Genomic DNA, 15,900 nt, shown 5'->3' with positions numbered 1-15,900 from the left:
GTGTATTCAAATCACAAGAAGACATGGCAGGAGATAATAGGGGAAAAGGGGGAAAACAGAGGCTCAGGAGCTAGCAACAGAGCAGTTCTGGTAGACTAGGGTTACTAGATTTTACCAGACCCAAGGGCCAGCCCCCCCACCAGGTCTGCCAAATTTCACCCAGTCCTGCCCCATTTTGCTCAAGTCGCGCTGGGTTTTAAAAAGCCATCTAGACATCCAGATAATATCCTCTAAAAAGAGGACATGTCCAGTTAAATCTGCACGTCTGGTAACCCTATGGTGGACCATGGACCGCCTGGCAAATGTGAAAATGCTTCTTCAAATAACCATGTTTCAATTGCCATTTTGAATTCTTTTAGAGAGGTTCTCCCCCACTCCCCGGATAGACAAAGATAGCAAATTCCACAGCGCTGGAGCCGTGAAGAAAAAGGCACCGTGACGAGTGGACTCTAGGGGGGGGGGGTGGAATTCTGTAAATGGCGTCTAAAAAGATAGGCGTCTATCTCTTTATCATTCACACTTAGGTGCCTATTACAGAATCACACCTAACTTAAAACGTAGGCACCTGTAATGTAGGCCAGGGTTTTAAAGGCCTACGTTATATGCACCACGTCCTTTAATGAACCACACCTAGCGGCGGATAAGTCCTTATCCACTCCTAAACACGCCTACTTTGGAGTTAGGCGCCATGCAATAAATAAATTTTATTTTCAATTATGAGCATCCTAAAGCTCATAATTGAAGCTTTTACTAATTGTTATGGACCTCTAATAGAATCTACCCCTAGATGTGTATATCGAGGTGAGGCACTACCAGCCACTGATCGTTTGTGGAGTGAAGAGTGCGCAGTAGAATGTACGGGATAGTAAGACGAGGAGCCTAGCCGCAGTGCTTTGAATGTTAAGAAGAGGATTTTGACAGTAAATTCTCTGTTGGATCAGAAATGGAGTGACGTGTAAAAATGGACGGCACGGTTTTGTAAAGTCTGTAACTTACCACTAAAGTCTGGGAGATACTGGAATAAACAACTATACACTAATCTATTTGTGTAGTGGACGAGAGGAGTGTGTGAAAAGACCTCCTACAAAACAGATTGATGAGAGAGTGGGGACCACCAGTCTTTTATCATCTCCCTCTTCACGATAGAGCATTTGCTTTATGTTTGCTGGGACTAAGAAGCAACACTGCTTTAAACAGATACAGCACTGTGGTTAGGCTCTCACATCTGAGGTTTTTTAAAAATAAATTAATACAGTAACAGTTTTATACTACCTTAGGTGAGATGTTTGCATGAAGTAGTATCAGTCTTAACAAGCTCATTCGGTAATTGACCCCACTACTTCTAGGGTTTGTGGCAAAGTCTTGAAAATCTGACCTCTCTTTTAATCCCAGAAACATATCTACCGTATTTTCACGCATATAACGCGCGCGTTATACGTGTTTTTACAAACCGTGCATAACCTTGCGCGGTATACGCATGAGCGCGTTGTACAAAATTTTTTTTACATAGTTCCCCCCCGACGTCCGATTCACCCCCCCCCCCTCAGGACCGCTCGCACCCCCACCCCGAAGGACCGCTCGCACGCACCCGCACCCCCACCCTGAAGGACCGCTCGCACGCATTCCCACCCGCACCCGCACCCCCACCCTGAAGGACCGCTCGCACGCACTCCCGTCCTCTTGCCCCAGCCAACCGCGGCACCCCCGACACAATCGGGGCAAGAGGGAGCTCAAGCCCTCTTGCCCCAGCCAACCGCGGCACCCCTGACACGATCGGGGCAAGAGGGAGCTCAAGCCCTCTTGCCTCCCCCGACACGATCGGGGCAAAAGGGAGCCCAAGCCCTCTTGTCCCGCCGACTCCCCAACTCCCCGACAATATCGGGCCAGGAGGGAGCCCAAACCCTCCTGGCCACGGCGACCCCCTACCCCCACCCCGCACTACATTACGGGCAGGAGGGATCCCAGGCCTTCCTGCCCTCGACACATACCCCCCTCCCCCCAACGCCCGCCCTCCCCCAAGAACCTCCGACCGCCCCCCCAGCCGACCCTCGACCCCCCTGGCCGACCCCCAAGACACCCCCACCCGCCTTCCCCGTACCTTTATGTAGTTGGCCGGACAAACGGGAGCCAAACCCGCCTGTCCGGCAGGCAGCCAACGACGGAATGAGGCCGGATTGGCCCATCCGTCCCAAAGCTCCGCCTACTGGTGGGGCCTAAGGCACCTGAGCCAATCAGAATAGGCCCGGGAGCCTTAGGTCCCTCCTGGGGGCGGGGCCTTGGGCACATGGTCGGGTTGGGCCCATGTGCCTCAGGCCCCGCCCCCAGGAGGGACCTAAGGCTCCCGGGCCTATTCTGATTGGCCCAGGTGCCTTAGGCCCCACCAGTAGGCGGAGCTTTGGGACGGATGGGCCAATCCGGCCTCATTCCGTCGTTGGCTGCCTGCCGGACAGGCGGGTTTGGCTCCCGTCTGTCCGGCCAACTACACAAAGGTACGGGGAAGGCGGGTGGGGGTCGGCCAGGGGGGTCGCGGGTCGGTTGGGGGGGCGGTCTGAGGTTCTTGGGGGGGGCGGTCGTTGGGGGGAGGGGGGGTTTGCGTCGAGGGCAGGAGGGCCTGGGATCCCTCCTGCCCGTAATGTAGTGCGGGGTGGGGGTAGGGGGTCGCTGTGGCCAGGAGGGTTTGGGCTCCCTCCTGGCCCGATATTGTCGGGGAGTTGGGGAGTCGGCGGGACAAGAGGGCTTGGGCTCCCTTTTGCCCCGATCGTGTCGGGGGAGGCAAGAGGGCTTGAGCTCCCTCTTGCCCCGATCGTGTCAGGGGTGCCGCGGTTGGCTGGGGCAAGAGGGCTTGAGCTCCCTCTTGCCCCGATTGTGTCGGGGGTGCCGCGGTTGGCTGGGGCAAGAGGACGGGAGTGCGTGCGAGCGGTCCTTCAGGGTGGGGGTGCGGGTGCGGGTGGGAATGCGTGCGAGCGGTCCTTCAGGGGGGGGGTGCGGGTGCGTGCGAGCGGTCCTTCGGGGTGGGGGTGCGAGCGGTCCTGCGGGGGGGGGGGGGTGAATCGGACGTCGGGGGGGGGGGAACTATGTAAAAAAAATTTTGTACAACGCGCTCATGCGTATACCGCGCAAGGTTATGCACGGTTTGTAAAAACACATATAACGCGCGCGTTATATGCGTGAAAATACGGTAGATATGTTTCTGGGATTGAAAGAGAGGTCAGATTTTCAAGACTTTGCCACAAACCCTAGAAGTAGTGGGGTCAATTACCGAATGAGCTTGTTAAGAGGGCTTGGGCTCCCTTTTGCCGCGATCGTGTCGGGGAGGGCAAGAGAGCTTGAGCTCCCTCTTGCCCCGATCGTGTCGGGGGTTCCGCGGTTGGCTGGGGCAAGAGGGCTTAAGCTCCCTCTTGCCCCGATCGTGTCGGGGGTGCCGCGGTTGGCTGGGGCAAGAGGACGGGAGTGCTTGCGAGCGGTCCTTCGGGGTGGGGGTGCGAGCGGTCCTGCGTTGGAGTGAATCGGACGTCGGGGGGGGATCAGGTTTTCAGGGTGGGGACAGGACATCAAGGGGGAGAGGAGAGTCGGGGCGGGCAAAAGGAGAGTCGGGTGGCGACGGGAGAGTCGGGCAGCATGCGCAGTATATGGGTGTGCGCGGTATATAAAAATTTCTGTACATAGATTTGTGTTTTCCGCGCGCTATACCCGTGTGCGCGTTTTACATGGGTGCGCGTTATCTACGTGAAAATACGGTAGTTTAAGCTAATTGTGAAAGACCACTTTTATTGTGTAAAGACACTAATAACTAGATGCACTAAACAGGGTCTGTAAAACTGTGTGGGTCCGCTGCAATCCGATTTTGGCCGATTCCAAAAGAGCTATTGATGCATTAAAAAGTTTGCATGCAAATGATTTAAGTGGAGGTTTGTCATAATCCCCGTCTGATGAATCACTGTGAAAGCGACTCTCACTCATGCACATAGCCAGCAGTGTCTCATGCATGAGCCACTCAACTGCTCGGGGCAGGTTTTTTTTCTTTTTTTTAATGGAGACAGATGTGCAAGGGTTCCACATGCACAATATCTGTCTCATAAAAAAAAAAATCCCTCCCCCAATGATGGCCCTCTCCGACATCCCCCCGATGAACCGGCAACAGGGACTGACCTCCCCCCCCCCTCCCGCACTAGCAAAAATCCGCAGGAGGGATGCCCACTCCCTCCTGCCACCGGATGCTCCCCAAACCTTTGTCAGAAATCGGGAGCTGAGACCCACCAATCCAAAATGGCAGGCCTTCCCCTCCCCGGTGCATCATGTGATGCATGGAGAGCAGCCGAAGGCCCTGATTAGCTCAGATGCCTAAGGCCCCTCCTGCGATACACAGGAAAGAACCTACTGCCCGATTTGCTCAGATACCCAAGGCCCCTCCCCTTGGGGTGTTTGAGCCAATCAGGGTCTTATGTCCCACCCCATGCATCACATGATGCACCGGGGAAGGGAAGGCCTGCAATTTTGAATTGGCAAGCCTTGGAGCAGGAGAGACCGAGCTTCTCTTCTGCTTCCAACTTCTGACAAAGATATGGGGAGGGGGAGGTTGGTGGAGCATCAGGTGTCAGGAGGAAGTGGCCATCCCTCCTGCCAATTTTTTCTCATGTGGGGAGGAGGGTCAGCATGGCAGGAGGGAGTGGGTATTCCTCCTGCCAATTTTTGCTCACGGGGGGGGAGGGATCAGTCCCTGTGTCGTTCATTGGGGGGACGTCTAGGAGGGCCATCTTTGACCGGGAGGGGCTTTTTCCTTTTATGATCGGTAAGACAGGTAAGCAACTGGTCTTGACCAGTGGCTTTTTTTGCATCGCTAAAACCCATCACTTTTTTTGGGTGCATCGCCAAGCAATGTCAGTGCATCAATCGCTCAGCTAGTTTGCATGGCATTTTAAAATGAAATAGCTAATTTGCATGGCTGGATTGGAAAATGGACGATTGAGGGGAAAAACACATGGTGAGCCATTTTGTGCATCGGGTCGGCAACTGGTTTAGCGACGATGGCTGGCTTAGTGCATCCATCTCAACTTTGACCTTTTCAGGTGCTATTAATTGTTCAGACATTTAAGGCTACAGAGGTAAAAAAACAAACAAACCACTTTTGCCACATGCTGAGTCGGCAGGATGTTTTCTTTAGAACAGCCTTGCTTATGATGCTGTTGTGGGGGAAGCCACAAAGCCTGCTACTTTGGCCCTTCTATTGCATCTTAAAGACAAACAGAATGGTCTTATCTCCAGGACCTGAGGCGATCCTATTGCCTTCTTAGTCAGTAGAGATAATTCTTTATCCAGTTGAGTTGCTGCAAGCCAGTCTTTTTCTTCGTTCCCCCCCCCCCCTCTCCTTCCAGATGGTTTGACTCTTTTATATTTGCATTATATGCTTACATAGACCATTAGATTTTTATTGCTAGCTTCTGCCTCAGGGCTAATTCAGACAGAGGTAAACTGTTATTCTGGTTTATTTTTAATTGCCATCCCTCAATAAATAATTAATTACCGGCAATACTTACAAATAGTGGCTTTCTTTGGTCTGGACTGAAAAGCAATCACCTTCATTCTCTTTATTGACTTTTGCATTACCGGCTGACAACAGAATTGCAGCAGCCAGAGGCCCCGAATTTTCATCTGCTTCTCCGCAGCTGATGTTGTATAAAAGTAGCTCGCCCTCCTTCAGTTTCACCAAATACCTGCAGGACACATGCAGGGGTGGCAAAAAATATTGACATTGTCCCCGAATAGAGTGGATCGTTGTGAAATAACTATAATCATCTATCTTTTTCCCAAACAATTCCAGGCAACGTAAAGCAAAAGCTCTTCAATGGCTGCTAGAAAGCTCATGGTGCGGCTTTTACATTCACTCCCGCCTTTATCGTAAACGCTAGAATTTAGAAAAGTAAACCAAAATAGAAAAAAAAAACTGCTCAAAAATGTATCCGGGGGAATTCTGTATATGTAAAAAACACTTAGACAGCCTCCATTAATAGGCAGTATATAAATACTATTACTACTACTATTAATTATTTCTATAGTGCTACCAGATGGGAGCTTACAATCTAAACAGACGGACAAACAGGATGCCAAGGATACAGTTAAGGGGAATGGTTAATCTGCTGGGTAGGCTGGAGGGCAGAGGAGAGTACAGGACAATCAAGCCGCTGTGACATCACTGATGAGGTTGGCTCTTATTGGTGGAATGAGGCATTATGACATCACAATCTCAGCTCTGCTTCCCAAAGACTGAAACTCTTCACACTATTACTATGAATTATTTCTATAGCACTACCAGTTAAGGGGAACGGTTAATCTGCTGCCTAGGGCAGTGGGGAGTAGGATTATGGATTGAAGGCTATATCAAAAAGGTGGGGTTTTAGTCTGCTTTTAAACAAGGTAAAGGAAGGGGCGTGGCAGACAAACTTAGGTATTTATTATTCTAGGCAAATGGGGCAGCTAGATGAAAGGAACAAAGTCTGGAATTGGAAGTGGAGGAGAAGGGTACAGCTAAGAGCAGCTGATCGGAGGAACAGAGCTCTCTGGGAGGTGTATAAGGAGAGAGAAGAGAGGAGAGCTACTGAGAGGCAGCAGAATGCGCCTAGCATTAGACGCTAGGTTTTGGCACAGAAAAGCATTAGACCAAGATTTTGGCACAGAAAAGTGTTCTAACAGATGAATGGCACCAAAATGGGGCAGAAATGGCAGATCCGTACGAAAATGCACTTATGCACCTATTTATAGAATGGAGTCTAAGGGGCACTAGGGCATCCTTTATGGATTCACAATTAGGCGCGCTTAGTTGTTACTAGGTATCCTTGTGGTAGACAGTGGTGGTAGGCAGTGGTGCAGTAAGAGCGTCGAGGGGACAGTCTGCCCCTGGTGCCATCATGGTGGGGGTGCCGGCACCCCTTCTCCTCCTCACTGCTCCCCTGCCTCTCCCACTCCTCCTCCACCGTGCCCCTTCCTTTCTCCTATACCTCTAGTTCACCACCACAAGAAACAACTTCAACGTGCTCCTCACAACCGCGTCAGCTCCTGCTAATGTCACTTTCAGGTGACGCACATCGGAAATGATGTCAAGAGGGATAGCCGACACGGTCGCGAGGAACACGTTGATGTTGCGACAGCCCTCCCTTCCTCTCTGCCCCCTCCCCTCGCTTTTTCCCACTCCTCCTGCCACACGCAGGCCCCCTTCCCTTCCCCTGTACCTCTAGTTGTTCACTGCCGTGAGTAACAACTTCAGCATGCTCCTCACGAAGGCACCTAGGCCAACTGGAGTCTTAGGCCTCCTTCCCAGTGCATTCTGAGATGCACTGGGAGTGTCCTAAGTCTCCGATTTGCAGATATCTAAAGCCATGGGAGTGGAGGGGGGTCATGGATTTGGGAGGGGTGCCAGCAGGAGGGGCTGCTCTCCTGCCAGGGATGTTGTTAGGGACTTCCAGCCAGAGGGAGTGGGCATTCCTTCTGCTAGGATGTTGGGGGGAGGAAATGGGTATGGATATCCTCCTGCTGGGGATGTTGTGGAGGGGGGTGCCATCAGGAGGGATTGGACATCCCTCCTGCCAGGGATTGTTTCGTAGTTTGCCGCAGGAGGGAATGGGCATCCCTCCTGCCGCGGACAGTGTGGGGGTATTCGGGGGGTTTCTGCCACTCAGCTGATTGCGGCAGGGAGATTACTTTGCCACGATTAGCTCAGCAGCAATGCGATTCTCTAAATGGTGTCTGTGACTTGGATACCAGTTACAGAATTGGGGTGGTTCGGTGGGGTTAGGTGTCTGTCCGTTAGGACAGATGCAATTCTATATATGATGCCCATGTGTGATTCTCAAAAGCCACTTAGGTAGTGGCTGAGACCTGGCGTGCTATACAGAATCAGGCCCTAAACGCACATAGGTAATTGTTGCCTTTATACAATTGGCTAAAACTGGTGGATGGGGATAGGGCTTATATACTGCTTTTTCTGTGGGGTTGCATTCAAAGCAGTTTACATATTTTAGACAGGTGCTTATTTTTTCACCTGGGGCAGTGAAGTGTTAAGTGGGTTGCCCAGAGTTACAAGGAGCTGCAGTGAGAATTGAACTCGCAACCACAGGGTGTTGAGGCAGCTGCTCTAACCACTAGGCCAATCCGCCACAATGACGAGAACAGGCTTCAGGCTTTCAGGAACTCTAATGTTTTTCCTGGGGAGAAGGGGGTGGCCTGGTTATATCAGGACTTTCAGCTGTCAACAGAAATACACTGTAATGCAAAGCTGTGCATTTTTTATTTTGTTTTAATTCTTTCAAGTCAAGGGCAGATGTAGGAAAATAAAATAATTTTGACGCCCAAATCAGTCCCAGGGCTGCCAGTTTAAACTGAATGTCCAAATAAGGGAAATAAAAAGAACCCAGAGGGAAAAAGCTGAATTAAAACTACACCAATTTAGACTTCTAAATACTCTGATTTTGAGGATTATGAACAAAACTGTACATGCTAAAGTTTGGCTTCTAGTAATTTGAGGCTATTTAGAAGTCAGTAACTGCCTGGAACTTTGTTTTGGGGAAAGATTGAACTGAGCACTAGCTTTGAGGCCATTTGTGGAGTGTTTTGTTTCCAGACCTGGATTATGCAGGTGCTGCCCCTATTCCCACTAAACTGAGCAGGAGTCCTCCAACCACATCGCTGCCAGTGTAGGGTTCTGCTTCAATATTGCATTTTCAATTGCTAGGGATAGGTATGTCCTCTAGAATCCTGCAGAGCTTGACCATCCCTCCCTATTGAAGATGTGACTTTGAAAGAGCACCCCCCACTGGCAGCAATGCAGTTGGAGGACTTCCGCTCAGCTTAGAGCTTAGAGTTTGGTCTCAAACTCGCGGCCCAGGGGCCACATGTGGCCCGCCAGGTACTATTTTGAGGCTCTCGGTATGTTTATCATAATCACAAAAGTAAAATTAAACAGTTTCTTGATCATATGTCTCTTTAGCAATAAATCACAATATTATTATTAAGACTTAGCCAAAAGGAAAGATTTATAAACTATAAAAGAGTTTTACCTCATGCAAAATTGTCATTTCTTTAATAAGACATTAATTATATTTTCTGAGGCCCTCCCAGTGGCGTACCAAGGGGGGGGCGGGAGGGGCGGTCCGCCCCGGGTGCCAGCCCTGAGGGGGTGCTCCCGGCCTTGCCGTTCAGTCCCCCCCCACCCCCGAAGGACCGCTCGCCCCACTGACCTTCCTGCACCACCTGTGAAGCAGCCCGCAGCGTCAGCGATCCCTGAACTGCTTGGGCGCTGCTTCCTGCGCCGCGGTCCCGCCCCTCCTCTGACATCAGAGGAGGGGCGGGACCATGGCGCAGGAAGCAGCCTAAGCAGCGCAGGGATCGCGTCGCGATCCTGCTGCGGCTGCTTCATAGGTGGTGCAGGAAGGTCAGTGGGGCGAACGGTCCTTCAGGGGGTGGTGGGGGGGGACTGAACGGCAAGGCCGGGAGCATAGGTAGTGCTGCTTCATAGGTGGTGCGGGGAGACCAGGGGGGCGAGCGGTCCTTCGGATGGGGCGGGCGGGCAGGCAGGCAGGCTTTCAAGGGGGAGGGGGGTGACAGGCAGGCAGGCCTTCAAGGGGGGACAGGCCTTCAGGGGGGGGGGACAGGCAGGCCTTCAAGGGGGGAGGCAGGCCTTCAAGGGGGGGACAGGCCTTCGGGGGGGTGTGCAGACCTTCAAGGGAGAGGGGCAGGCCTTCAAGGGGGGGGCAGGTCTACAAGGGGGTGGGACAGGCCTACAAGGGGGGGTGCAGGCCTTCAGGGGGGGTGCAGGACTTCGGGGGGTGCAGACCTTCAAGGGGGTGCAGGCCTTCAAGGGGGGGACAGGCCTACAAGGGGGGGGACAGGCCTACAAGGGGGTGGAACAGGCCTTCAAGGGGGTGCAGGCCTTCAAGGGGGGGGGGGGACAGGCCTTCGGGGGGGTGCAGGCCTTTGGGGGGGGTGCAGACCTTCAAGGGGGTGCAGGCCTTCAAGGGGGGGACAGGCCTTCAAGGGGGGGACAGGCAGGCAGGCCTACAAGGGGGGACAGGCCTACAAGGGGGAGACAGGCAGGCCTACAAGGGGGTAGGACATGCCTACAAGGGGGGTGGGACAGGCCTTCAAAGGGGGTGCAGGCCTTTAAGGGGGGGGACAGGCCTTTGGGGGGACCCTGGTTTAGAAGTACACGGAGGGAAGGGGGTGTTCAAAGAGACGTGCATATGCCAAACTTTGGGGGGGAGGAAGAAATAATGGGTCTGAAAATAGAGGAGAGGGAGAGAGATGATGGACCATGGGATTTAGGGAGGGAAGGAACAGAAAGGGAGGGAAATTGGACACAAGAGATGGTGTGGAGGAGTGATAGAGATACTGGATAGGAGGGTAATTGGGAAAAGAAAGGGAGAGATGGTGGACTCGGGTGGTGGGGAAGGAGGGAGAGATGCCGGATGAAAGGGTAGTTAAGAAAAGGTGGATCTGTGGAGGGAGATGAAAAAAAGGAAAGATACCAGACTTCCTGGGGAGGGAAGGGAAATGGAAAGGGAGGACAGAGTTGGCAGATGGATGGTTAGCAAGAAGAAAGAAGGAGACCCTGGCAAGCAAGTTATCAGAAGAAAACCAGAGCCTTGGACCAACAAGATTTGAAATATAACCAGACAACAAAAGGTAGAAAAATTAATTTTATTTTCTGTTTTGTGATTATAATATGTCAGATTTGAAATGTGTATCCTGCCAGAGCTGGTGTTGGACTGCAAACGTGAGCTAGGATTTAACAGAGAGAGGAAAAGTCCTTTTTGTTTCTTTATTTTATTTACACCACAGCGCCAGTGTGGTTAGGAGAAGCCAAAGGGGGTGAAAAAGCTATAAAACCCACCAGGAGTTTTGAAAAAAATCACCCAACTGGGCATGAAAATCGAATTGAAAAACCAAATTACAGCTATACTCGCTCGAGGAGCGCAGAGAGAGGGGAGACATGATCGAGACGTTCAAGTATCTTACGGGCCGCATCGAGGCGGAGGAAGATATCTTCTTTTTCAAGGGTCCCACGACAACAAGAGGGCATCCGTTGAAAATCAGGGGCGGGAAACTACGAGGTGACACCAGGAAATTCTTTTTCACTGAAAGAGTGGTTGATCGCTGGAACAGTCTTCCACTACAGGTGATTGAGGCCAGCAGCGTGCCTGATTTTAAGGCCAAATGGGATAGACACGTGGGATCTATTCACAGAGAAAGGTAGGGGAGGGTCATTAGGGTGGGCAGACTAGATGGGCTGTGGCCCTTATCTGCCGTCTATTTCTATGTTTCTATGTTTCTAACCAATTCAATAGGCTGAATCAAATCAAAATTTTTTTTTCCTGAATCTGGCAGCATTAGTTTGCGCTACTGTCTTAGACTTTAGGACCTGGGATTGGGTAGAGATTGCATCCTCAGTACTTTATAATGCAAGTGAAACGAGGATTTGGTCAGACTTTTGAAGGGTCTGCAGAAAAAAAATATTGTATAGGCCGGGGACATGAGACAGCAGGAAATGGGAACTTTTCTTCCTTCTATTTTTATGAATGGAAAGGCTGAGGATGTCAGAGAGTTCAGTTAAAATATGTGCTTTATAAGAAAATATAATAACGTGTTTTATAAAGTTTATAGCATAGCTGACCTACCCAGTGAGGTGTTCCTAGTGGTGGTGGTGGCAGCGTGTCAATGTGTTGAGAGGAAGAGGTGGTCTGGGAAATTCTGCTGAGCAAACTCCGGGCCCATTTCCACCCCCCAGTTAGTCCACTCCACTCAACTGGTTCACACACTGAGTGGGTCTTTGGGTGTTGTTTTGGGATCTCTTCCAGTGGTTTATCAGTATCTCCTTCTGGACCAAGGAAGGAAACTTTGTTATCCTTAGCATTGACCTACAGAATATGTTTGTAACAGCGCTGCTTGTGTGGCATTAGGCTATGTAGTGATCGAAAGAAAAAAACAGACCTTTGCACATTTTTGCACTATATGGTGGGTGTATGAGGAGATTCACATTTCCTGCACAGCTAAGTCCATGTGAAGTTACCTTGTGCTGTATTTGACATCTAGCAAGGTCTCTGTTTGAAAGGAAAGATCTAAACTTAAAAATGAAGTGGCCAGAAGTTATGGTAAAAGCAGATAGTGTAGCTGGTTTTAAGAAAGATTTGGACAAATTCCTGGAGGAAAAGTCCATAATCTGTTATTAAGACATGGGGAAAGTGTCTGCTTGCCCTGGATCGGTAGCATGGAATGTTGCTACTCTTTGGGTTTTGACCAGGTATTAGTGTCCTGGATTGGCTACCATGAGAATGGGCTACTGGGCATGATGGACCATTGGTCTGACCCAGTTAGGCTATTCTTATGTTATGTTCTCATCTGTAGGGGCCTTTGTTTTCACTTCTTATTTTAATGTATTTTTTTTCTGGGAACTTATCAGTGTTTTTTATAATGGGAACAAAAATGGAAGAGAATTAATGTGTGTGGGATGAGGGGGTAACTAATTTCTTCAGCTAAATAATTCAATCCACTTCAAACAGACATAGGAGAACTCACGCATCATTCACACACCCTCCAACCAAAAACATCAAAAGAAAAAAACTGTTCGACAACCTCCTAGCCATTCGAGCTGCAGCACTCGACCCCCAACTCTACAACCAATTGACATCGACCACAGACTGCAAAACCTTCAAAAAGAAATAAAAATCCTTCTATTTAAAAAACACATAAAACCGAACTAACACAATCAGAACTGTCCCAAGCATCACCTGCAACTACTCCATATGTACTTCTGATGTCATGACAATTCAGACATAATTTATGTTATGTTATGTTTGGAATATAAGAAAATTTTCACTGCCTGTTTCTATTCTGACCATTTATTCCGTTTCATGGTCATTACAAAAAATATTTTTTTACATGGGTGGGGGGTGTCAAAAAATGATGGGCCCCGGGTGCCACATACCCTAGGTACGCCACTGGGCCCTCCAAGTACCTCCAAATCCAAAATGTGGCCCTGTAGAGGGTTTGAGTTTGAGACCACTGGCTTAACTGTAACCATGACATCCTGTTTGTCTTTGGGAACAGAGCTGAGATTGTGATGTCATAATGCCTCATTTCACCAATAAGAGCCAACCTCATCAGTGATGTCACAATGGCTCGATTGTCCTGTTCTCCCTTCTGCCCTCCAACCCAGCCAGTGGATTTACCGTTCCCCTTAACTCAGTGGTCTCAAACTCTTTAATATGACATTAACTATTTTTTTCTGAGGCTCTCCAAGTACCTAAAAAAACAAAATGTGGCCCTGCAAAGGGTTTGAGTTTGAGACCACTGGCTTAGAGGGAACAGTGTCAGCATCAACAGAGGACTGAGCCGTACCACTTAATAGAGAGAGCACAGTCCAAACGGATGGTGATCTTGCCTTCTGCTGGTATGCTTAGCGACTGGGCATGACAATACGCATAAGGATATGAGTGAATACATATGCAAATTCTAGCATGTCTAGCAGGAATAATCAGTTTAGTAAGAAATACATTCCATAAAAAAATGGAAGCTTGCCTATGCATAAGCCAGCATTTACCTGATTTGACAACCAATGTGTATAAATGTCACCAGTTAAATGTGTAAGTGCCCAAATTTGACAAAACTAGCTGTCCAGTATCAGTCAATTGAGGATCAGAGTAAAGAAACTCATTTTAGGGAATTTTGGAGAAGGGTTCAAACATTCATGCATTTGAAATGACATGAGACATGGCAACAGCATTTCCTATGTCCTTGCATGCCATCTTTAAATGAAAACAACAGGGAAACCATAAAATTTTGTGGTTTGTTAATAGTACAAACTTTTCTATTACTATTAATTATTTCTTTAGCGCTACCAGACGCACACAGCGCTGTACAGAGTCACAAAGAAGGAGTTTATATGATTCGCAAACCCCTGGATTCTATCTATGGCACTATGATATCAGCCCTGAAACTAATTAATTGCAATTGGAATGAGAGGGCATAGGATGAAGTTAAGAAGTGATAGGCTCAGGAGTAATCTAAGAAAATACTTTTTTACAGAAAGGGTAGTAGATGCGTGGAACAGTCTCGCAGTAGAGGTGGTGGAGACAGAGACTGTGTCCGATTTCAAGAAAGCCTAGGATAGGCATGTGGGATCTCTTAGAGCAGGGCTGCCCAAGTCCAGTCCTCGAGATCTACTGAATATGCATGAGAAAGATTTGCCTGCACTGCCTTCTTGGTATGCAAATCTCTTTCTCATGCATATTCATTGTGGATATCCTGAAAACCTGGCCTGCCAGTAGATCTCGAGGACCGGACTTGGACAGCCCTGTCTTAGAGAGAGGAAGAGATAATGGTTACTGCGGATGGGCAGACTGGATGGGCCATTTAGCCTTTATCTGCCATCATGTTTCTATGTTTCTAATTATTGCAGTTAATTGGTAATAATTGAAGTTTGCATGTGCATCTCCCAGCACCCTATTCTATAACCCCCCCAATGCACCTAGCCTGCAACTCAAAAGGGGGCGTGGCCAGGGAAGTGGCAGGGACATCGCTAAAAAGTTTTTCCACAGGGTTATAGAATAGCCCATTTCCATGCCAGAATGCCTGGAGTTGGATACTGGCATTTACACAAGATTTCAACTGGCGTAAAATACCAGCACCCAGCCTTTTGTCACGGAAATGGCATCTAAGTTCTATCTTATAAATGGCGCTCAACCTGGAGTACCATTGATAGAATAGCACTCTATGCCAAATTTTTCCTTTGCCATTTATAGAACGCCCCCTCAAAGAGCACGACCTAGTTGTAAAGATTACTCACTTTTCCCAATAGTGCGTGCATATGTTATCCATCATATATCCACACCATATCAAGAGTGTGCATCCTCTATACAAATAGTGCACACTCTTTGTAAATAGTACACCAGACTGCAAAACCCTGCTATTCAAGAAATCCATCAAGACAAGCTAACACCGCAGGAAGCACTTCAGTCTTCCCCAGATCCTACAACCTTCTAACTAAATTATCTATCTTGTAATGACCCTGATACAATCTCCACTGAAGTAACCCGCTGTACTTTGTAATTCTCTTGGAAATGTCTAGATAACCTCTTGTGTAATCCGTCTTGAACCAAAAGGTAATGGCGGAATAAAAGTCACTAATGTAATGTACACACTCTTTGGGAATGTTGCATCCTCTTTGCAAATAGAGCACACTCTTCGTGACTAGTACATACTGTTTGGGACATAAGGAGTGCCTCTGCTGGGTCAGGCCAGAGGTCCATCCCGCCCAGCAGTCCATTCGCGCGGCGGCCCATCAAGTCAAGGACCTGCGTAGTAATTCTCTATCAGTACCCCTCAATCCCCTTTTCCTTCTGGAAATCATCCAATCCTCTATCTAAACCCTTCAATCCCCTTATCCTTCAGGAATTCATCCAAACCCTTCTTGAAACCTTGTAGCGTACTCTGTCGTATTACACCTTCTGGAAGCGCATTCCAGGTGTCCACCAGGTGTCCTCTGGGTGAAGAAGAACTTCCTAGAATTGGTTCTGAATCTGTCTCCTCTTAACTTTTCCAAATGCCCCCTTGTTCTTGTATTTTTCAAAATTTTGAAAAATCTGTCCTTCTCTACTTTCTCCATGCCCTACATGATCTTGTAAGTCTTTATCATGTCCCCTCTAAGCCTCCGCTTTTCCAAGGAAAAGAGGCCCAGTTTCTCCAATCTTTCGGCATATGTTAAGTTTTCCATACCCTTTATCAGTCGCGTCACTCTCCTCTGAACCGTCTCGAGTATTGCCATATCCTTCTTAAGGTAAGGCGACCAGAATTGGATGCAGTACTCCAGATGCGGGCGCACCATTGCCCAATATAGCAGCAGGATAACTTCTGCCG

General features: G+C 49.1%; 1 protein-coding gene across 7 annotated transcripts in view; it reads right to left on the bottom strand.

Moving 5' to 3' along the window:
• LOC117369417 (protein diaphanous homolog 3-like) overlaps nt 1-15,900 on the bottom strand; it is a 157,707-nt gene that overhangs the window by 69,638 nt on the left and 72,169 nt on the right. For all 7 annotated transcript variants that reach the window (XM_033963957.1, XM_033963955.1, XM_033963953.1 and 4 more), the window contains exon 6: nt 5,535-5,711. In XM_033963957.1, the coding sequence (XP_033819848.1) occupies nt 5,535-5,711 (177 nt within the window). The remainder of the gene's footprint in view (nt 1-5,534; nt 5,712-15,900) is intronic.

This window comes from Geotrypetes seraphini, chromosome 11 (genome assembly GCF_902459505.1).
Source record: "Geotrypetes seraphini chromosome 11, aGeoSer1.1, whole genome shotgun sequence".
NCBI lineage: Eukaryota > Metazoa > Chordata > Amphibia > Gymnophiona > Dermophiidae > Geotrypetes > Geotrypetes seraphini.
This window is presented reverse-complemented; position numbering and strand designations above follow the sequence as displayed.